The 22,746-nt window shown below is 40.5% G+C and overlaps 1 protein-coding gene and 1 long non-coding RNA gene across 5 annotated transcripts in view; both read left to right on the top strand.

Moving 5' to 3' along the window:
- Window positions 1–5,332, top strand: part of esrrb (estrogen-related receptor beta) — a 58,176-nt gene extending 52,844 nt beyond the window's left edge. For all 4 annotated transcript variants that reach the window (XM_066667083.1, XM_066667068.1, XM_066667076.1 and 1 more), the window contains 2 exons: window positions 978–1,247; window positions 3,984–5,332. In XM_066667083.1, coding sequence (XP_066523180.1) covers window positions 978–1,247; window positions 3,984–4,228 — 515 coding nt within the window. In that variant the 3' untranslated portion in view covers window positions 4,229–5,332. The remainder of the gene's footprint in view (window positions 1–977; window positions 1,248–3,983) is intronic.
- Window positions 5,333–18,005: 12,673 nt separating this feature from the next.
- Window positions 18,006–22,265, top strand: LOC136693354 (uncharacterized). Its single transcript, XR_010802080.1, has 3 exons — window positions 18,006–18,103; window positions 21,739–21,890; window positions 22,219–22,265. It is a non-coding gene; the product is annotated as an uncharacterized lncRNA (long non-coding RNA).
- Window positions 22,266–22,746: the final 481 nt, after the last annotated feature.

Below are 22,746 nucleotides of genomic sequence, written 5' to 3'. Positions count from 1 at the left end.
GCTCAGTTCATTATGCCATTCAGGCCGCGCCGTGATTTTGTGTGGAAGTGACCATTTATCACGCTCCTCTTCTGTTACACAAAAGCCAAAGACAGACATGAGGTTTAGGGCTTTGTTTACCTTCCTTGACCCACCCGGATCTTCCTACTCCTCACACTCCCTATTCCTTTGCCTTTGTACAGCTGCCTCAGCAGCCATAATCTGAGAATATGAGCGGATCCCAGCCTGAATGACATATGTAGCATTATTTCTGAAATGGAAACAGTTCTGCAGCATAAATGTGGCTTAATACATTCTTATAGCATTAAACGTAGATTGTACTTTTCAGAGTTGTGTATTGCTTCAAGCATCACCCAGATGAATAACTGTAAATACAAACCAAGCAGTTCTGTTTTTAACATAATTATTTTTATTATTACTGTTTTTATTATTATTTAGTGGTATTAGCTAATATTGTCTAACTGTAGTTACATTTAAAAATGATTATACCTTGGGTTATGTTCACATTCTTTATCAAAATGTTCAAGCCTATCTGACATTTTACTTTTATTTTGATATCAAGCAATAAACAGTGATAGTAAACAAAAATGGAATGAAACTATTTTAACACCTTTTACATGTTTCACTTTAAAGAGATAAGTCCATTAAAAATATCTGATTTTAAAGCATAGTAATTTTAAAGAAGAAAATTGTGGATGCTAGTTTTAGCTGATAGTGAATGTTTAATATCGGTATTATAAAAGACAAGACATTTTCATCATTAAAAGTGACACTTCTCCTCATTTCATTATGACAACAAATGTCGTGTGGTTGTGTTTTCACCTGCACTTCAGGTCTTCTTTAAATGCCCTAAAATTGAGAAATAATTTCTATATTTGAGTATAGTATAGTATAGTATATAATATACATGGGTATACTGATGACCGAGCAGATCTCTGTCCAGTGGGGGTTAACATCACCTCTGTTTTGTGCCTCAGGATTCTCCAGCTTGTCTCTGGGAGATCAGATGAGTCTACTGCAGAGCGCATGGATGGAGATTCTGATCCTTAGCATTGTGTTCCGCTCACTGCCCTACGAGGATGAGCTGGTGTATGCAGAAGACTACATCATGGATGAGGAGCACTCGCGGCTCACGGGCCTGCTGGACCTATATGTGTCCATCCTGCAGCTCGTCCGCAAGTACAAGAAGCTGAAGGTGGAAAAAGAAGAGTTTGTGACGCTTAAGGCCATCGCACTCGCCAACTCAGGTAGAGACAGATCACTCCTTGAATTTATTCTGCAAAAAATATTTTTATACATGACCCATTATATTACACATACATGCTTTTCAAATCTACATTCTTATAAAGAGATGTGCTCAAGACAGCACTTAGGGGCGATACCATGGAGAAAGCCTGTTGAGTTCTCTAAAGAACTTTTTATATTTCTTTTGAAAATAATTGAAAGTATGTTTTTAAAGCTTTCCACGTGGTGTGGTTCTATAGAATTCATTTTTTACTCAAATGTAGATGCCTTGGAGCAGCAATTTCATGTTGATACAATGAGTGTACTTTTGAAGTTATGAAGTAGATATTTTACTGTGTTTATACACTGCACACTATAATAAAAATCCAATATGTTGAACAAATCAGTTAAAGAATAGAAAGCATCCCATATGTTCTTTAATCTGCTTGATCTTGATGCCAGGCCTCCAGACTGATACAGCTGAGATAAACATGAAGGACACTGAGAGAGAGAGGGGGGGGGGTGGGTGGAGGGAGGAGAGAGATAGTTTGCTGAGCTTTTAATTGAACCCCTTCCATGTTATGGCATTCTGCCATTCTCTCTCTCTCTCTCTCTCTCTCTCTCTCTCTCTCTTTCTCTCTCTCTCTAACAGTAGCCACAAGGCCCCTGCAGCCACAGGAGATAAATTTAGCATTTCATTAGGAGCACAGGGGCTGTCAATAAAATGTGTTAAGTCGAATGGAATGAGTATCAGGGAGTGATGGGCCTCGTTTGTTCCGGGGCAGAAGACGAGGGGCCCGTATCGACAGCTTGCTTTTCAGAAGCACGCTCTGTCCCTCTCTGATCAATGTCTGGACAGAGGCCTGCAAGCTCTCTCGCTCTCTTGCTCTTGCTCTCTCTCACACTCTCTCTCACTCTTTGTGTGCTGGAAAAATTGAAAAATGCTGAGGGTGGGCTTTGCTTTACTTTCAGTTGACAGACCTTTTGCTGATAGGTGGAGTCGGGAGCAGATGGGCGGGAGAGAGTGGAAAGATTGTGTGTGCCAGGATCTCCAACGAGTGTGTGTGTGTGTCTGTGTCTGTGTCTGTGTGTGTGAAGATTCTCACGGGAGCGCCTCTGTCTGACAGCTGTGAAAATTCATAGCAATTGATTTTGTAATTAGCAGTTTATCAATTGGATCGACGGGGGCTCTCTGATGGATTGCAAGGAAATTGTTTCTTCAAAGTTGTTTTTTTTTAATGCTCCCCTTACACACTCTATCTCTTGTGCATACACACACACACGCACACACACAGGCTTCATCCTCCATTTCTCTCTTTCAGAGACGAACAAACACTGGGGCATATGAAGATTCACACACTGAACGGATTAGTGATCACTCAGTACAACCACCAATCATCTGACAATAGCAAAATAATTGTCGTAATTTAAAACATTAAACAAACCCATTGTTAAACAGAGCGCCAGGTTCTGTTTCCACATTTGAAAACTTGAAAGTTGTAATTAATATCCAATGATATTTCAGTGATAATGGGTTGTAGATTTCAGTAAAATATAAATGTGGAATATAAACATACATAATTACAATTATATGTGATTGGGTTTACCATTTCTAACAGCAGTAGTAACAGAATGAAAAAAGGAATTTTTACTTCATTCCTTCATTCACAGCACTGACACTCGATTGTTGTTTTCTCCTGTTGTCATCACCTTGCACTCAGTTTTCAACCTGTGCAGATTTCAGTAAAAACTGAGGGATCAAATGGGTCAAAAATGTTTCAAGGTCTTGGAAGTACAGTTGTTCCAGTCAGTACATTTTAATTTTAGACTAATTCTAAAATCTGTTTTCCCTTTTATTGTTGTGCATGAGGGCAGAGCCACTCACACTCCTCATCTGAGGTGTCAGACATGGCTTCATGATCTCTGACTCACCTCTGCTTGTGCGTGTGTGTGTGCACGCACCAATGTGTTTAACTTCCCAAAATAGCTAAACAAAGAATACATAACTATAATATTAAATAGTGTAAACTGATTTAAGGATCTAGACATTTGATTTGTAGAGCCTAAATATGTTGGCTAATTTCTGCAACACAGACTTGTTGGTAAATGTGCTTTTAACTATATTTGGGGAGCCCTAATTAGACGATTTGTACATACACATGTTACGGTATGTAAAATAATTTAAAAGCAAGAAAAATATATTATCTGCATCTATAATAAATGATCTCTAATTATAGCTATGACTTCTCTCCACCACTTATACTTTACACCACCCAGACCCTAAATGTTTTGCTCTTTCGCCAGATAATGCTCTTAAGGAAAAAACAAAATAAATAAATTATTTATTTTAATTATTTTTTGTTAAATATGTTAATTTTACATCGTATTAACTAACGCAAAAGAAGTACAGTGGAACAAGACAACGTTCCCCGTACTATGAGTGCAGTAAAAACACCAATACACACAGCACAGTGTAGTATCTCTGTATATGTGAGACATAGGTACAGTGTATCCATCTAAAGTGCTATAATTGCATTAATACAATTCAATTTATATATATATATACATGTCTGAATACATAAAAAATACTTTACGGTGGTGTCTACCAGAGTTCCTGTGGTGTGCTGGTGCTTTCAGGACACTGGCATCTTCATATTTGTTATATCTGTGAAAGCATGTTGTAAGTAAAGTAAATGGAAATGCTGCACTGAGTTTGAAAGCTTTATCTAATGAACATGTGTCATTTTTTCCACTCTTAGACTCCATGCATATAGAGGATGTGGAGGCAGTTCAGAAGCTCCAGGATGCTCTTCATGAGGCCCTTCAGGACTATGAGAGTGGGCAGCACACAGAGGACCCTCGACGGGCAGGAAAACTGCTAATGACCCTGCCCCTGCTGCGGCAGACCGCCACCAAAGCAGTGCAGCACTTCTACAGTATCAAGGTGCAGGGAAAAGTGCCCATGCACAAACTCTTCCTGGAAATGCTTGAGGCCAAGGTCTGAGCTGCCCTACACACAATGCTGCGGTCGCATCGCCGCGGCAACGGCGTAAAGGGGCGTGATAAAGACACACTGACTGGAGAGGCACGGGGAGAGATGCACTGTTTGACAGACAGATTAAAGTCTCATCTTTTGCCCCTCTCTCTTTTCAAACAGTCTCCCTCTGTCTCTCATGGACATGAGACATTTTTAAAAATGAGACATGGAAAAAGAAACAAAATGAAGAAACTCAAAGTATAAATAGAAATGAAGAAAAGTTTAAAATATATAACAAATCCTATGTACTTGTACAGTAATGATTTTGTTTTGTTTCTGGTCTGTGGTTGTGTACGAAGGAAGAAATCTCTCAAACTCGGAGTGTTCTCAATAAGGTGGTGGGACGCTCTTTTTTTATTTTCACGATTTTTAAAACCTTACTCTCTGTACATGTCATGACTACATCACAACCACTAAGTTACCTGTGGAACATCTCGTGTGATTGTTCAGCCTCTGGACATTGCCAGGACTCCATCAGGACTTGTAAATATTCATCAGTGTGATACAGCGAGATGACTGTACAAGCAGGGGGATATGACAGCCAGGTTGTCTTGCTCTGCTCAACGGGATCGGGACTCGTAATCCGTTTAAAAAAAAAAAAAAGAAGAAGAAGAAGAAAGAAAAGAAAAGAAAAAAACAGAAGTGAGCTCTTTCAGATTAAACATCTTTGAATATACCTCTTCAGAACAGTGACACCCTGCAGCAATGTTTTATCACTCCATGCGCAGGACGACACAACTGGTAAACATGTTTAACCAAACTAGCATAGCCAGGTAGTCAGTTGTCTTACTCTGTAGTAAAACTCAGCAATAAAGGAGCTGATGGGATGGGCGCTTGGGGTCAAACTCCTCTGACTGCTTTTCAATGCTGCTGCCATTAGAACACAATACCCTTTGAGAAGTGTGGCAAGTGAGTGCATTCCGGCAATAAACGCACCACTTGCCTGTTGCACTGTGGCTCATTTTTTGTTTTCCTTTTTGTTGTTGTTGTTGCTGCTGATGTTTTCCTCCAACCCAAGTTTGGTCGACGGAATAAGCTGGTGCTAAATGTTTGCTGGCGGGCCGACGAATGGACCCAATTTGGGCAGAGTGAAAGATGAGTGAGGGGTCGGTGGGGGAGGGGGGCTGGGGAGAAGGAGGGGTATCAAATAATTTATACTGTGTGGCAGAAGTCCACGAGATTCCACATTCAAACAATCAGAGGCCCGTATGTCAAAGGAACTATTCTGGGCGCGTTAAGCCATGGGTAGAGCCATCCCGCACAGAGGAAGCAAGGTGCCCAGCATCTGCTCAGCCCATTTTAGAAGTGGCCAGGACTTTTTATAGTCCCAGCACTTTTATAGCAATGTATCCAAATGAAGGTGAATGGCAGGTGCAGGTCTTTCACACCAGCGTTTATTTTTAGATCTCCAAAGGTGGCGGCGAGGCTGAAGAGTAGAGCGTGCACATGCAGAGAGCTCTTGACCTCATGTTGACACAATAGCGCTGACGCATTGATTGCTAAAAAGGGCTTTGAAGCAGGCATCTACATAAACAGCTAATTACCCCTTAAACCCTCCCCACCCAAAGGCTCCATTGGTGTGAACAGCCATGGAGGAGGACTAGAAAATACCAACATCCCTTCAGCATCCCAGCAACTGTGTGAATTCTGCTCTGAAATAGAGCTGCCATGTTGTTTTGTTTGACCGTTTGTGGTGCATGATGGGAAACGTAGTTCAGTACTGTAGATATCCATCACACTTTTCCTCCGTTTCGGGAGAGTCTGCTAGGGGAAGGGAATGGCTAAAACTACTGATGTCATTTCACGTGACGTTGTAAATTGTGGCGTTGTCACAATTTGATACTGTGATCAAAGGGACTGGCACAGTGAAGGGTGATGGTGGCCAGCTCACTCACTATATCATTGGCCAAAGTGCGTCCTGCTGTACACTCATTGGCTACTTAATGGAGGATGGTCGTGAGCCTCTCCACTAAACTGTGTAAACTTGAAGTGGCCACAGTTCTGTGTATGGAGTGGGCTTAGCCAGGCAGATATGGACAATGTAAAACAGGGCATTTTTTCATTCTGTTGTGCATACTATGTGGGTAATAATGGGGACCAATTCTGACTAAATTCATGCCAGTGCTGTTTGTATTTTCAGGTCATCAAAGGGTTTTTTTTTTGCAAAAAGAGATTAAAACACTGCAAACTGTAACTTAAAGTAATACCATAATTGATAGCTCTCTCTCTCACACACACACACACATTTTAAGAGAGTCCTTCTCAAGCCAAATGCAGATTTGTGGTCTTTTGTGTTTGTGTGTACCCTCCACTCTCTTGCATGCATCCCTTGAACCAACATGCAACATCCAGTTAACTACCTCATCATTCATCCAGACACTGAAGTCTCAATTTGGACACAATGTAAATAATCACAGAGCACTGGGAGCTAATGGTATCAGCGGCTGTATGTGAAGAGTTTCAGTAGCTAGCTTTCTTTTGTGTTGAGTGGGCAGTGGGCAGTGCTGTATGTGAGTGCAGGCTGTCAATAAGCACCACTGCCCCCGGCACCTGCACTATTTACATCTGCTCCATTACGGACGGTGCAGCGCACTATTTGCCCTGCCACTTTGTACAGCGCACACATTCCCTCTATCAATCTCTCCCTCTCTCTCTCACATCACAACTTTAATTCTTTCCCAGAATCAGTCCCTGAGAAAGCCCTGTGCACTTATTAAAAACTGTACCTTTTTTCATTACGTCCCCGGTTTCCAGTGAACGATGTTTGTATAGAAGCAATGACATCCACTAGGGTCAGTTTATTGTAATACGTCTCACAGAACTGTTCCCTCTTTCGAAACCCCAGCATGCTGCAGTCAGAATTGGTCCCACTGTGTTCAAATGTCGAAAATGGAAAGGGATTTTATTTTCTCCTAAAAATATTTATTGTGTGTATTATATCACTTTGGCTGCACTGTACAATAATATCTCTGATTGTTCATTTAAAAAGTCCTGTGTCACTTTTCTTTTTTTTTTGTTGTTTTTTTTTTTTGTTTTGATGTCAAAAAAATGAGAAAAGGAACAAAGAAAAAAGATATACTCGCAACATACTGCGACTGTTTTTCTCGTGTTTTTTTTTTTTACTACACACCAGACACGACAGGGGTAGTGCAACACAAGTGCAGTGATTTGGAAAGACCTGATGCCCTCAAAGCACCTCTGTGCTCTCCTGGGACAGGCCGAGACACACTGACCACTCTCTAAAGCGGCTTATTCTGCACAGCAGAGTCCCACAGTCTTGAATGATCACCCACAGTGTTGAAATAAGACCAACAGAGTTAATTCCAGTTTGACACATGAACACTGCAGTTAGTTTGATGTTGGGTGTTCTGCTGAATGAGCTGCCTAGAGGTACTCTAGAGATAATTATAGGTAGCCCACTACTATGAAACATCTCATTTCACTTGCAGTACCACTCTTTTTTTTATATTTAATTTCCTGTAAAATAGCCATTAAATAGAACTTATTCTATTTTACACAGAAAAGAAATTACAGAGAAGCTTCAAAAATGTTTGCCTTGTTTACAGTCACCTGCCTTTTGGGGGAGACCTTTCTGCAGTTAAAGAAATTAAAAGTAATTATCATAATCACATGCAGAAGCTGGGTCCAGGGGTGGTCAGACTGTTGGTGTAAAATACCAGCCGTTCTTATTTAATTAATGAATTAACTTGTCTATAGATTTTCTTCCTCATTGTTTCTATTTCTCAATAATAGCTTTCTAACAGATACACATCCTTTCAGACTCATAGTGTTGAGTGGTCTGCCTGGAAACGAGCAGTTTTTTTGTAGATTTTCAGGGATAGAGTGTAGCTCTGAATCTCAAAAGAACTTTTACCTAGTGGTTGTTTTCACTGGCAATGAGAGAAATGGAGGCTCTGGAGTGTTACACAGTACCGTGTTTATATCGAGAGATTAGCCTCTATTTCTGTGTGTGTTTATGTGTCAGGCTTAGAGGAAACTTGACACACACTTGAGGCCTTTCACCATAAAGTGAGTGTAAAAGAACGACTGCTGTCAATGCTTCATTGCCTCTGTGGTCAGCAGGCAGCGATGATGGCCTTCAGCTTGTCCACTCAGTTTAGAGCCTCTCTGATTGAGCCCCACTTGTGGAGCAGATTCCTGTTTAAGTGGCGGAAGATCAGAAACCCATGTCTCCAGAGAGTTCTTGCAGCACTGTGCCACGGCCCGAGAGGCTGGAGAGAGACGGTGTCACAGTGCAGCCGTCTGAGGCTGGAGGGACACAGCCAGAGAGAGAGAGAGAGAACAGTGTCATGGCCTGAGAGACCGGACAGAGGGACAGCAACACCGCTCAGAGGCCTGACAGGCTGGAGGGAGAGACAGCCGGCCAGGGAGACAACTGGAGTGAAAGACAGCACAGCACAGTACCATGAGAAGCTGGATGGAGACAGCTGGTGAGAAAGAGAGCAGCACAGTGCCACACCAGCCACAGCTCGGAGCTGAACAACAGCCGGCGAGCCGTAACCTGAACACAACCCGTCCCCTAAGACCACTGCACTCCTGAAGTCAGTATAAACATAATCTGATTTTTAGAGCATTGACTACAGCAGTGCACCAGGTCAGCAGGCCAGTGTGAAACGGCCTGTAGTTTCAGTACAGGGACGGCTCTATGAACTGCAGTCTATGTGGGTACAAGATTAAGGACTCTTCCTGAACATGGAGCTGGAAAGATGTGCTTCCATTAAGAACTATATAAAGTGAAACACTTTCCTGGGATTCGTCAATTCCCCAATCTATATAATTAATACAAGGCAATTTTCTTCTCCGACATTAAAACGCTTAACAATTAGGTCCCTCCTTATTTGAAATGAGCCTTGCTTTTAAAAACAATTTCAATTTCACTGTGCATGTTTTTCATTATTTTACTGGCCATTTAATGAGCTTCGTCTTTTTTGTCCTTCTTTTCTTCGGGACAGAAAATGAAGCTAAATTCACAGATTAAAGAACCAAAAAACATCTCTCCCAGGACGAGCTTTGAGTTCACTGATAACACTGCAGTGAGAGAATCAACTGCCTTGTGCCATTCCTGATGATTCACAGCTTTTTAAGCTTTACAGATTGAGTTGGTTTTTAATCTCAGTTCAGTTTCACGATGTTTGTAACTTGGTACGTGCAAAGAGCAAATAAGTTGAACTTAATACGTTCATAAATGAAACTATAATAGAATAAAAACAGACAAGAGCAGATACAAGAGGTCCCGTTTAAAAACATTATCAGTGGTGTACCCCCCACACGTGAGTAAGACCATGAAATAAAACGAGTCATTGAACATAGTTTACAAACCCAGACATTATTTAACAAACACACATCTAACAGAAAGTTCTTGAATGAATGAATGAGCGCATATTTCAGCTGTAATGGGCACTGCTGAGGTGTGGGGCGTGTTTGCAGTTTTAGGGTTTCCCTCTGTTCTGTTCGCAGATTAACATTCATCAGGATGCAGTGGCCATCAATGTGTGGTGAAGGCCTGTATATTTCCTAACTGAGCTCCATTATTCGTAGTGTTGATGATGACCAGGGAAAGAATTGCATGTCAGTGTGAGTGATTGGGTTTGAACTGAGCTGCAGTATACACTTTGCATAAAGCAATGGCTCAAATTACACTTAGGATTGAAAACGGAGCGAGCAAACGTCCCAGGAGAGCTTGTGGCACAGAAATAAAATATAAGCCTCGCTCCCTCATCAGTCTCTGGCTTCTTGCTGTTTCCTCTTCTTCTGTGAATCCCTACCCTTTTTTCTGTCCTTCTTATACATCTATACATTCTTCTCCAAGCTTCGCTGCTTTTTTGAACACAGAGTGAGAACTTGAGAACCTTTCCGAGGGTGTTCTGTGTGTTTAGGGTTTATTTACATTCTCTCTCCAACAATATGACTTAAAGACATTCAGCTTGGTTTTATGTGAAACACTAAGTTCTTCAGAAACTGACCCCTGATTGTTTACAGTCACAGTGAAAGGATCTAGGCATCTGAAGAGTCAAGGAAATCTATTCCATGAAAGTATTTATCATGCTCATGTGTCCTTATGAGGTATCATTTATTTATTTATTTATTATTATTAGAGAACAATTGATTTTCTTAAATCAAGTGATGTGTGTGGGGTCATAGGGATACCACCACTGCACTGCACAGGAATCTGAGTCAATACAATTCTCTACGACTAAATGTTACACATCAAAACACAATTGAAATATATTCAAATTCCCCTTTAAAATAAAAGTGCTGATGAATAAGCAACAATTAATACTTTGACTAATCTTGCTGTGTTATATTTCTATTTGTTGAAAGATTAGCGACTTCTGTCAAACACCAACGGGATCATCTCTGTGTTTTACAGTGACTCTACAATGTATGTTAATTTATTAGAACATTTGCATATTCCACATAGCACGATGTAACCCAGCGGATGTCTAAAAATGATTACTCTAATGATGGAGGACAAAATAAATGTTAAAAGGTATCTTCGTTACAGTGTAGACTTGTAAGTGGGCTTTTTTTCCTATGGTCACAGTACGGCAGTGATCTAAATATAGATTTTCAAGTCTAGCAGAAGAGAAATGGGAGCTCGCAGCCACAGGCATATTCAGTTTTCTTTGAGAAAGGAAGGGTTCAAAATGCAGATCATTAAAATGAAAGAAGAAATAAAAAAAATCCTCAAAGATATTATGTGATTAACTGAAGTTAAAAAGCAAGTTAAAGAACTGGGAACTAGGCTTTGTTTTTAATGTTGACGAAAACTGACTTCACTGATGAAGGAAATGATGTAAATAGCTTTATGTTAATAGAAAAAAAGTAAAAATTCATGACTAAACACATAATAAAAGCGTGGGCAGTGTAGCCTGTGGGGGTTCTCAAACATCGTGTGTTGTCTGGGTTTCTGCTGTGAGACCCTCAGAATGGGTGGGGTTTCAGAGGGAGGTGCAGGCAGGGTTCAAGCTGGAGAAAGAGCACAGAGCAGAAATGGTGAGGGCTACTCAGGGCAGGACGCTCAGGATGGACCTGACCTTTTCTGCATGTCAACCAAAGGTTAGAAATCTCCACTGGCCTTAAAAGAAATGCACTTGTTTGCCATTACGGTGGAGATCCTCCTTATTGCAGCAGGCAAGAGCCCAGTGTGTGTGGTCCCTTGAGACACTCGCACGTGGCATTCATGAGTGCAAACAAATCCCTCTGTCTTTTTTTCCCCACTCTCTCCCTCGCTATCTCTCTCTAAAAGAGTCTATGACATTTCTGAAAAATGCAGCAACTTGTTTCAATGTGGTCAACAACTAAAAGTGCCAGCGCAGACAAAGTCGATTATAGAAGCCAATACCTACCTCCATGTCGTGCTATTTTTAAGGAACCTGTTCATTGCACAAAGATGAACACCCATAGAACCAGATGATTATAGAGTGGAAAACCTGATCTTGATTTAATGCTGAGAAGCTGAAAGCCCTAGTGCTTGCTTTGTTTTCCCAGAAGAGATCAAAAATCATAAATACTAGTCTGCTTAGTTGTCTCGAGCTCATGGACATACTTTACGCAGCATAATGCATACGAGCTGCAGTAATTCACACATTTATATTCATAAATGTGATTTTGTATTTAAAATATGACCTATAAAGCTTGATATATGGAAATTGACAGATCATATGTGATTCCTGGATTAAATGTCTTATAGATCACATGCTTTATGTCCTTTTCCCCCGCTCACGCTCTCCTTGCCTGAGAACGGAACCTTGACCATGCAGGTAATTTACAGTGTTATGGGATGAGTGCAAAACATGCTGTAAATAAATAAGAGTCAATCCATTTTATTTTAGGACGTGGGGCAAAGGAGGGGGTGGATGGGGGTGGTAAGACACACTTTCCCCCCTCCCCTCCCCACACTGATGTCCTGCAAATGGTGATGTTCCGTCACAGTTCATGTCGGTATATCATTGAGGAAGGGAAGGGGCCACAAATGGGGCAGAGAGCTGAAGTGTGCGGTCCATTTGCTAATTTCAATATGATGGCCGTCTGCACGGGAATGGCCTTGGGCACGCTGCTTCTGTCTCCTCACTGTCCGGGATGACCTTGTTACCGAGAGTGAGAGACTTTCATAAATCGGCTGCTCCGCGCCGTGTGCATATGCACTACGCCCGCACTCATTCTCCGTCTATGAGACAGGCAGCAATGGACTGTGGGTAATTCCAGGAGGCAGTGCAAAGGGTCACACTGGGAAGAGGAAGAGAAGACACAGAGAGAAACCCAACAGATTTCAATGAATATGAGATTTCAATTAAATGAATGAATAGCTCTACATTTCAACAATTTCATTTATCAACATCATATTCCATCCAAAATATTACAGCATACGAACTCTCAGAAATGACCGAACCTTTCAGTGTACGCTGTAACTGTGATCATGTCCTCAAGTGTACGTTTCCTGTACATTTATTTAAAAAACCCAATTATACCATAATCTGTTCCAGTTACACATTTTAAGTGGCACCCACTTCATGTGTTCAGTACAAACACAGCATTTTTAAAAAGCCATCGTGTTATATTTGTTAATCTTCTTGATTTTTATGTTTCAATTCCAATGACCTTCATGTATATATATATATATATATATGCACATACAGGGGTTGGACAGTGAAACTGAAACACCTGGTAGGGCCTCCTTTTGTGGCCGATACAGCATCAATTCATCTTGGGAATCACATACTCAAGTCCTGCACAGTGGTCAGAGGGATTTTAAGCCATTCTTCTTGCAGGATAGTGGCCGGGTGACTACGTGATGCTGGTGGAGGAAAACGTTTCCTGACTCGCTCCTCCAAAACACCCCAAAGTGGCTCAATAATATTTAGATCTGGTGAGTGTGCAGGCCATGGGAGATGTTCAACTTCACTTTCATCTTCATCAAACCAATCTTTCACCAGTCTTGCTGTGTGTATTGGTGCATTGTCGTCCTGATACACGGCACTGCCTTCAGGATACAATGTTTGAACCATTGGATGCACATGGTCCTCCAGAATGGTTCGGTAGTCCTTGGCAGTGACGCGCCCATCTAGCACAAGTATTGGGCCAAGGGAATGCCATGATATGGCAGCCCAAACCATCACTGATCCACCCCCATGCTTCACTCTGGGCATGCGACAGTCTGGGTGGTACCCTTCTTAGGGGCTTCTCCACACCGTAACTCTCCCAGATGTGGGGTAAACAGTAAAGGTGGACTCATCAGAGAACAATACACGTTTCACAATGTCCACCGCCCAAGATTTGCGCTCCTTGCACCATTGAATCCGATGTTTGGCATTGGCATGAGTGACCAAAGGTTTGGCTAGAGCAGCCCAGCCGTGTATATTGACCTTGTGAAAAAACATAATCTCTATTTAATATAAATAACGTGTACTAAAATCCGATTATATAGTTAGCTAACCTCTTATGGTAGGAGTAGATAGTAGAATGCATTTACCCACATTTTTAATACTGATGTGCTGCTACATATCTGGTCATAAATAAGTTTAAAGCACATATTTTCAATCACATAACTGTAGATTCAGAAAACTATTCCAGATTTAGATCTAAAGATTGAGTGTGTTCAACTTTTTACGTTTTTAAAGAGAGTTTGTTATAATTCTGTTATTCTAATATTTTCTACATAGCTATAGATGTCTCTGGCCCATGGTGCCAAAACTTATTTTTGAACCTCTGGGTGTGAAGTTAATACATCTATCGGACATCTGACACGGCCTGAAAAACTCCGGCCATATCTGACCGTGAGCTCTGACTTTTGAATAAATATTTTTTGCTCTAATGGGTGACTCACAGCACCAAACCTGTGCTATATTTTAGACTCAGTTATGCAACTTCTTTCAATTTTAACAAAAATGGTGTAGCACAGCTTTAACCAAGACTCAAAACTAAAGCCAGCGAGACAGACCTCGATCACAACATCCCAGTAAAACTTAACTTGACACCTGGAGGCACTTTGTGCTTTATAAAGGGAGAATGCAGTCGAAAGTGTCCGTTACAATGTCAGTCTCCCTCGCCATGACACAGAGACACAGAGAATAGCTCTGTCAGTTCCTCACTTTGATCAATAGCAGCGTCCTGCAACTGCTGCAGCCCCTAATGGCTTTGTGTAGTTAAAGCTCACATATCGGCAGGCATTTTGGGCCTCTTTTACAGGGAATTAGAATTGTCACTATCCAGCTAATTGAGAATGGTCAGGGCATGGATTATTCAAGAAAATATCAATTAGACAAACAAAGAGAATACAAAGGCTTTTCTCCCTCAAAGACACTGCAGTTACATGTCTGAGTGTCACATTGTCGTTGATGTTCCCTGAATACACACTTTCAATGTGATACACCGACAAGCAAAGATCAATGGCTACGTTACGTTTAGCAAAATATAAAGTAAATAAATGAATGATATTATTAGTACATCATAAATAAAGCCTGGATTTATAAAATAGATAAAGAAGATGTAGATACATATAGAAATTGTTGACTATACAGATCTGTATGAGATTGTTTATTCTGTTGCAGTTTCATTTATTTATCATTTCATGGTTTTGTCTGTTTTTTTTTTTCTTGAGAGAATTTAAATTAAATTATTTCTGACCAATACACTCCACAGCACCAAACTGATCCCAGCTCATTTCCTCAAACCCCACACCTCCCCACCTATCGCCAGCGTCTGAAAACTTTACGAGACTGTGAATTCTGATTAAAACCTCTCCAATGAAAGTCTTTACTGTTGTTGCTGTTGCCTTTGGGTGTGTATCATCTCCTCTTGTGTGGCCTGTTGTGAGGTAACAGAAGAGTGACCGGTGGAGGGGGGAGGTGGGGAAATGCAAAGGCGAAGAACCGGGAACAGTCATCTCTGTGCATTATTGTAATTAGATTTCTGTGGTGAGCTAAATTAAGTCATTCTGCTGCAGGGGACCATGGACAATTGTGTCTCTCTCACTTACACACTTGGGGCAGTCCACTGTGTTAAGTAAAGGATAAGAAGACAACTGTTTGCACAATTACAGGTCTGTTGGGTGAGGGGGAGGGGATGTTTATTCCTTGCATTTCTTCTATCGCTTGGGACAGCTTGACCGGATCATTACTCTGTCTGAGCACACTGCTCTGTGTTGGACTGTTAACAACAGAGTAAGCAGAAATGGACCCGAGAGCATGTTTTTTAATGTATTCTAATGAGAAGAGCTCCATCTATGGACCACCTGTTGAACTGCAGAAGTGTAGTTTCCTCTCCCTTGTTTGGATGAATTGTGGAAAAGCAATAAAAACAAAACAAAACACGAAAGGCTTGTTTTAAATCGTATTTTAAAATAATTATGGCATTAGCTTTGCATTTATTCCTTTCCTATTACCATCAGCCAAACAGATGTAGAGGACACCAACCGAGACCTGTGTTTCCACTCGGTTTGGATTACCGTTGGTAAGATTCAGACGTAACCTGAATATGTTTTGGAGGAATGGCATGTCATGCCTAGTGACAAAGGGAGATTCAGCACTTTTGATGATATGTGAGTTACATTACTGGTCTCAAGGCTGGCCACGGAGTTAAAATGCTCCAGTAACATTTCCTTTTATTTATATCTGTAGACCTTGGCTGAAATAAATGAGTTGAGACAAGTGTACGAGACCCGGTGCTACGAACAATTTTCTTCCTGACGCGGGGGGAAACGCGCCAAGACATTCAACTCTTTCATTGCCAAATGCCTGACAGCCATCTCCAGGAAAACAGGGAGGCCTTTCGCCCGGGCATATCAATGTCGAAAGACCCGGTGTCATTATCTTAAATCTTAACTATCCCCCAGCAGTGGAGGAGTGAGCGACAGCCGTATCTGTCAGTAGTCTGAAGGAAGGAAATGCTTTATTCTCTGTGTACAGTAAGAGAACATCTTTCCCTCAGCGTAGCCATGTTAGCCCAGCAGCCTCGGCCTAGTCTGTCTGCAGGGGTCATTCTACCCGCCTGCTTTAGATTTACTGCCTCCTTTTAATATTCTGTCATACTTAAATCTTTATTGCTCCCCTCTTTTTACGACCACATCCTTATGTCCTAAGCTTATGAACTTTTCTATGCAAATCACTCCCTTTCTCACCCTTTCAGGTTCTCCTGAAAAGTTCTCGTGTCAGGTATTATTATTATTATTATTATTATTATTATTATTATTATTATTATTATTATTATTATTATTATTATTATTGGCTGTGTGTTTGAGTTCTGTTCGTAACGTTCATGAGGAGGAGACTGGGCCACTGTATTTATTAAAGTTAGCCATGGGATGTATTTTGAGTCACACTTTTGTTGTTGTGTGATGGCATTAAATAAGCAACGGTGGGTTTTTTTTTCCACTGTGGTGATGTGGGTGTTTTGTTTTTGAGAACGCATGTTTATTTTGATGTGTTGCTAAAGGTGAGAAGTACAGGTACATGTTTATTTATGTACGCATTGATATGGTTCTTTCAGTGTTCGTTGTTCATTGCCTTCACTTAAAAAAAACCAAAAAAAACTATCAACTATTTATTTAGTAAAGCAACGTTACAACATATAAACAGTTTAATATACTGTGTATTGGAATGGATCCCTGGGACCTAATTAAAATCATCAAATATCAAAAACTAACAATTGAAAAATTCTCAATGTTTTGTTTTTTCTTTGTCAGTTAAAACTACTGAAATATTACAGTAGGGCTTGAATTTCTTCCTTTCTGTTCTTGAGTGCTGGACTGGCTCAGGCCTTGGAGCTGGGGAGAGTGCCCCATCACATTAAGTTCCGTGAAAGTTAATTGCAGCCAACAGCCCCACACCACTTTTCCCCACCTCATTTGTCAAACTAAGTCTCTGCTTTAACTTTGTCGATTTCTTCTTAACCCCCTCCAATTAAAGCCCACTAAAGCTCGCCGTGGGAGATAGAGAGAAGAGAGGACAGCTGTCCTGACTTCCAGATGACAGTGGGTTACTGTTTGTCTACCTCAGTCACTAGGAATCCATGACATCAGCGCTACAGTGCACTCATTGTGTTGCAGCTTTTTGAATAGAGGTTTGGCACTTTGGATTGAAGCGGTAGATGTGAGCACATTATAGAAACTTGTGAAATACTCATATAACATCAGTAATCGAATAATGCATAAATCAGCTCACACTGAAAAATTTTCTTGTTGATTTTAACAGTGGAAATTCTAAATATTTTATGATTTTTAGTTTAGGAAGCATTAAAAAGACTTCTAAATTGTCTAAACACATATAAACATTGTATTCACTCTGGTTTGTGCTCTTAGTATAATTAAAATATGCATTTACCATGCAAAATCAATGCAAATACCATTCATTTTTAGGGTTGCGTTAAGTTAATAAATGTTATCGTGTTCTGCTGATCCACAATTATTACCATTCCTCTGTGAACAGGATGATGTCATGTACCATATCAGTTAAATCATCTTGTGCCCAGTCATGGTTGTTTTTCAGAACTTGTTTAGTTGTGTTATTATCCTGATTATGAGACAGTAGAGAATTAGAGTGTGTGATGAGTGGACAGTGGAGTGTATGATGGCTATGTTTTTGCGAGAGTTTTCCCCACCGTTCCTTGCCAAAGCTCGCAGGGGACTGCTTGTTCTTGGCTCGACACTTGTAATCGCCTCACCTCCGCGTGTTGTCTCTCTCCCTCCCCCCATCTCCCTCCTCTGTTTTCTTTTCTACTCTTTTTGCAGGAAGAGCTCAGGGGTTTGACAAGCCAGTGGCAAGGAGGGGGGGTAGTAGAGAGAGATTTATGAGCATGGATGTACCTCTGTGGAATTGAGTTTAGGTATATGTTTCATTTTTTACTCCAGTGTCTGGCCAACATTATTGTCTGAGAGCAGAGTGGGCAGAGTGCATTATCTCTGGCCCAACCGGACCTACCAAAGCCATTTGAGCTGTCATATGATTTTATGCACCTGCTTACTGCTTATAGCCCTTCAAGCCACTTCTAGCCCATGAACGATGGACATATGGACGTAGTTGGAGATTTCTGTTGTGATTACTTCTTTTCATTATGGTCGCTGTAATATAGATTTTGGCAGTGATAATGCACGTGATGCCTGTTGTAGTATTTTGCTCTGTGTTTGCAAAGAACACTAACTGATTAAACGGTTTTAGTCAAACCAATCATATCCATCCTTTTTAAAACGTACATCTTACCATTTATAGATTTTGATCATGAAGTTGGGTGTACATATGTAAGGTCCTAACATCAAAACCCACATCTGTGATAAGACTCATTTGTGCCAGCACTTATGTAGGACCCTACGATAGCACTAGTGCACATAAACCGTTTTTGATGAAAGAAAGGCTTTCAAAGCTGGTAATGTTGTGTATTTTATTGGAAGCTTATAATGGATCTTCATCAGCTTACGTTTTACAATAGTTTGGTAAAATCACCTCACATTTATTTTATATTTGAATTTATATTTATTTACAGCCATTGACCTTATTATTAATTAAATTATAGTAGCAACACAGGCACATGTGTGTGTGTATTTATATATATATATATATATATGTATAGATAGATAGATAGATAGATAGATCCCCACACACACGAAAACAGAGTGACTATGTGTGTTCATGTGTTAGTATGTTTTGGATGATTCAGACTAGCTTATCATCTTACCCTTACTCAACCACCTCTATATTTGCATCTGCACTTCATCCTGCACCTGACACCAGTATTGTTGAGGTAGGGAGTAGTGTACTTGTCATTAAGTGGCTGAAGGTGGAATGGGGACAATGCTGGTGAGGGCAGGTTGCTATCCCGATACGCAGGGTGCCTCTAAGTGTCTGCGAATGGTCCTAATGAGGGTGGCAAATGGAGACATAAAGAGAGAATGGGTACACTTTTCATTTGAGTCTGACATACTGTTGCTGCCCCCCTGAGCCCTTGAGGAGGGCTGAGGACGGCGGGCGGCCATGCTTAAAATTCCCCTCCTCCTTCTCGGGCTAATTGTTGAGGATATTGACCTTGGGTAGGGGAGAATGGGAGGTGGGGGAAGCTCACAGTGCTGGATGGTTGTAGTACTATGATGAAAATACACATTTTTGCATTGACCTACAGATCGTCTTCAGGATTGTTATCTCTATTGTCCTTTTGTTTTCCATCAGCATTATGTTGCAGCAGTACAGCATGCTAATATTGGGATTCCATAGGACACCCATCAAAACCTCACCATATTTGTGGAACATACATCAGTGCTGCCGGTTGTCTTTAGTAGCAAAACATAGTCCTAAATTCATCACCTGAGCATTTTTCCACAAATTACACCAGGAAAGCATGAATCTGACTGCAGTAGCAGTGTAGTCTAAAGCAATAGATATAGTGATTATGGTGAAAATATTCTTTACAGGAGAACAAATGAACATTCTCAATGTAGGTCACTGTAATAAGATTCTGAAAAAAATCATCTTGGATGCTTTTTATTACTCTGTTGTGAAAATTTGACACAATACACATCGTGGTGTATTAAAAAAAAATAATGTTTTTATTATTTACAGAAGCAGAGAAAAACTTACAAACGTATGTCAGTATACCACATCTAAATCCACCTACAATACATAACACAAACTTCCACTCGCCTGTACATCAGACACATATATGCATGCAGACGATTAACTGGACCTCACGAAAGTACACAACTCTCACGTTACGTTCACCTTCATTGTTGCACACCGTCTTAAGAAGTTATCAGTGCGTATGGAACCACATGGACCGAGAACAGTTCTCTTTCATTTTTATTCTTCTCATCTCCACCCAGCACCATTGATTGGAGAAGGCCATGAACCAATATGTAGGCTCTTCCCTGCCACTGCTACACCTAGACACACACACTGTGTCCTGACCCCAATCCATGTCCAACAAGTTCACCATGCCATTCTCTCACAGGCCAGTCAATGTGTGTCAATACGGTGGATTGAATAGACGAGAGGGGTGGGTGGACCAGTCGATTAGGGGCTGATAAGTGAGGGACTGCTTTGTTTTAGTAATGACGGCTTAAACGAACGCCTCGCCCAGTCAAGGCAACACTTCAAACACAATTGTGCATCAACTGGCATGTGGAAACAAAGCCAGCTCACACTGTGTTGGAGAACTGATACTGCGTGTCAGCAGAAAACCCATAACGCATTAAAAGTGCGAACATAGCTATAGGCTCTGCCATGCATTCCATAAATTAGATGTTTTCTTCCTGTGTAGACAAATGTACAACATGTTTTTTTTTTTTTTGGGGATTTTAGAAAAGTTCATTTCATATGCACAATAAAGATCAGAATAGTGTAATAATGGTGCACTAGGACTTTATTTGAATGCTGTTGTGATACTCATACCAAATAATCAAAATGCAAAATACTCATTTGCTTTATTTTCAATATTGTCTTTTAGTTTGTTTATTTTATTATTTACAGTTGATTAATTGCAACTTTAAAAATATCTCACATTCTAAAGTGAATAATTGAAAGCATAGTTTTAATATTCACATTCACTAGATGTTAATCAAATATTAAAACTGTTCTAATTTTCCTGATCTCAGTCTCACTGGTATATTATAATCAGGAACATCAGAATTACTCACATTCTTCACTATTACACACTGGACACAATTTGAGTTTCTCAGTTTTCCAATATGCAACTCGTATTTGAAGAAAACCGAAAAACTAACGTGAATATCATCATGTAGATAGATGTAGTGGTTAAAAAAGAAACTTATCTCTGTAAGATTTTGTTCATTTTACAACAGATATAACATGAATTTTGAATGGGAGTCAAGTGAACACGAAAAACTATTGGACCAGGTCTATGGGTTCATTTGTTGTGAAATTTGACAATAATATAAATAGCAGGGGCAACACTTAAGTAACACAAAATAAAAGAGAGAGAAAACAACAAAATTTTACATGACTTTAAAAATGATAGAGATATTGCTGAAGAAAAAAGAAATCCACACACCACAAATTTTGTGTAGCTGAACCAAAGCTCTCAAAACATCTTAAGTTGAAGCTGAATTGCACACTGGAAACAGTGTAACAGCTGTGTCTTCAGTCTATTATTCCTTGAAAGAGTTTGCATGGATGATCCTGCAGGAGATTTTCACTCTGAACACCTTGTAATTGCTGCCAAACAACAGCCTCACGCCCGCCAGTCCTCCTCTTCAATAATCAGGCTCTTTATGGAGTGACAGTTGCACTATACCTCCACAATTACTTTTCAATTAGCGCGATGAACATTTTCAACACTGCGGCGCAATCATTTTATAGCCCAGTGTCTTAGCCCATTAATGGTGCTAGCAACAGCGGCAAAGTGATAAACCATCTGGCCTGGCTCCCAAAGAGATAGAGCACACTTAATGGAGTGAAAAAGTAAAAGCAATTAATGTCACATTAATATAATGATAATAATACCTTACCTTGCAGTGCTGGCGGCTTGGAGCAGGAAGCCGCTGTGAAGAGAGCTGGATCTCCTGCGGAATGGGGGCATGAGGTTTCTTGCTCAGGGAGAGAGGATACCTGAGACCCACCTGAGGCCTTTAAGGAGTGCAAGCAGTGTTACAGTCAGGAGAGGAGTGGTAAGAGGTCCTGTGTTCTGCAAGTTTTGAAATAGCATTTTAAAGGGCTGTATAAATAAAATTTAATTGAATTGAAATAGAAAATAAAATGTACAGCTGGTTTGAGAAAATAGGTGCAAATAATGAAAATGTTAAAATAGAAGAATCCTATACAGGGAACAAATGTAGGACAACATTTATATATATTTAAAATATTTATGTTGGGGAAATCTATGAATTGAGTCATAAACAACAACAGCTTTGTTTTTATTTTTCCCTGATTTATTCGGCAAATAAAAATGTGCAGAAGTGATTTTATGCTGATGATTTTATTATTTTTTATTTTTAGAAAAATGTAATTTGACAAGGATGGACCAAACCTTCACATCGGAAGAGGTACAGCTGTAAGTGCTAGATGCACTGGCCTGGTCTTGGAGAAAGAGGTGATGAAAAATATGTTTACATTTTGTTTGTGTGTGTGTGTGTGTGTGTGTGTGTGTGTTTGTGTGCGTGCGCGCGCATGTGTGTATGTATGTGTGTGTGTGCATGTGTGATCCTGTCTGCCCGACACTCCCCTGTCCCCTTCTATCTCCTGACCCCTCTGTGTTCCTGCCTCCCCTCTCTGTTTGTGTTAATTCCTCTACATCTCCAGGGTGGCTTATATTAGAATATCTTAACCAGCCAACTGCATTAGCATAGCATGATGGATGCCGCTGAATCTCAGTGCCAGATAATGTCCACATTTTGCATTTTAAACTAAGCTATGCCATGGACGTGCTATCCATTCTCACGGGAGACAATTAGGCTCCATTGGTGAGGCAGAGATTTCTCTTCATAATGCTTTTGGATGGAACGGGTGGCCTATAGAAAACACAGG

This window comes from Hoplias malabaricus, chromosome 1, assembly GCF_029633855.1.
Source record: "Hoplias malabaricus isolate fHopMal1 chromosome 1, fHopMal1.hap1, whole genome shotgun sequence".
Lineage (NCBI taxonomy): Eukaryota > Metazoa > Chordata > Actinopteri > Characiformes > Erythrinidae > Hoplias > Hoplias malabaricus.
The sequence above is the reverse complement of the archived record's forward strand: the minus strand, read 5'-3'. Positions and strand labels throughout refer to the sequence as shown.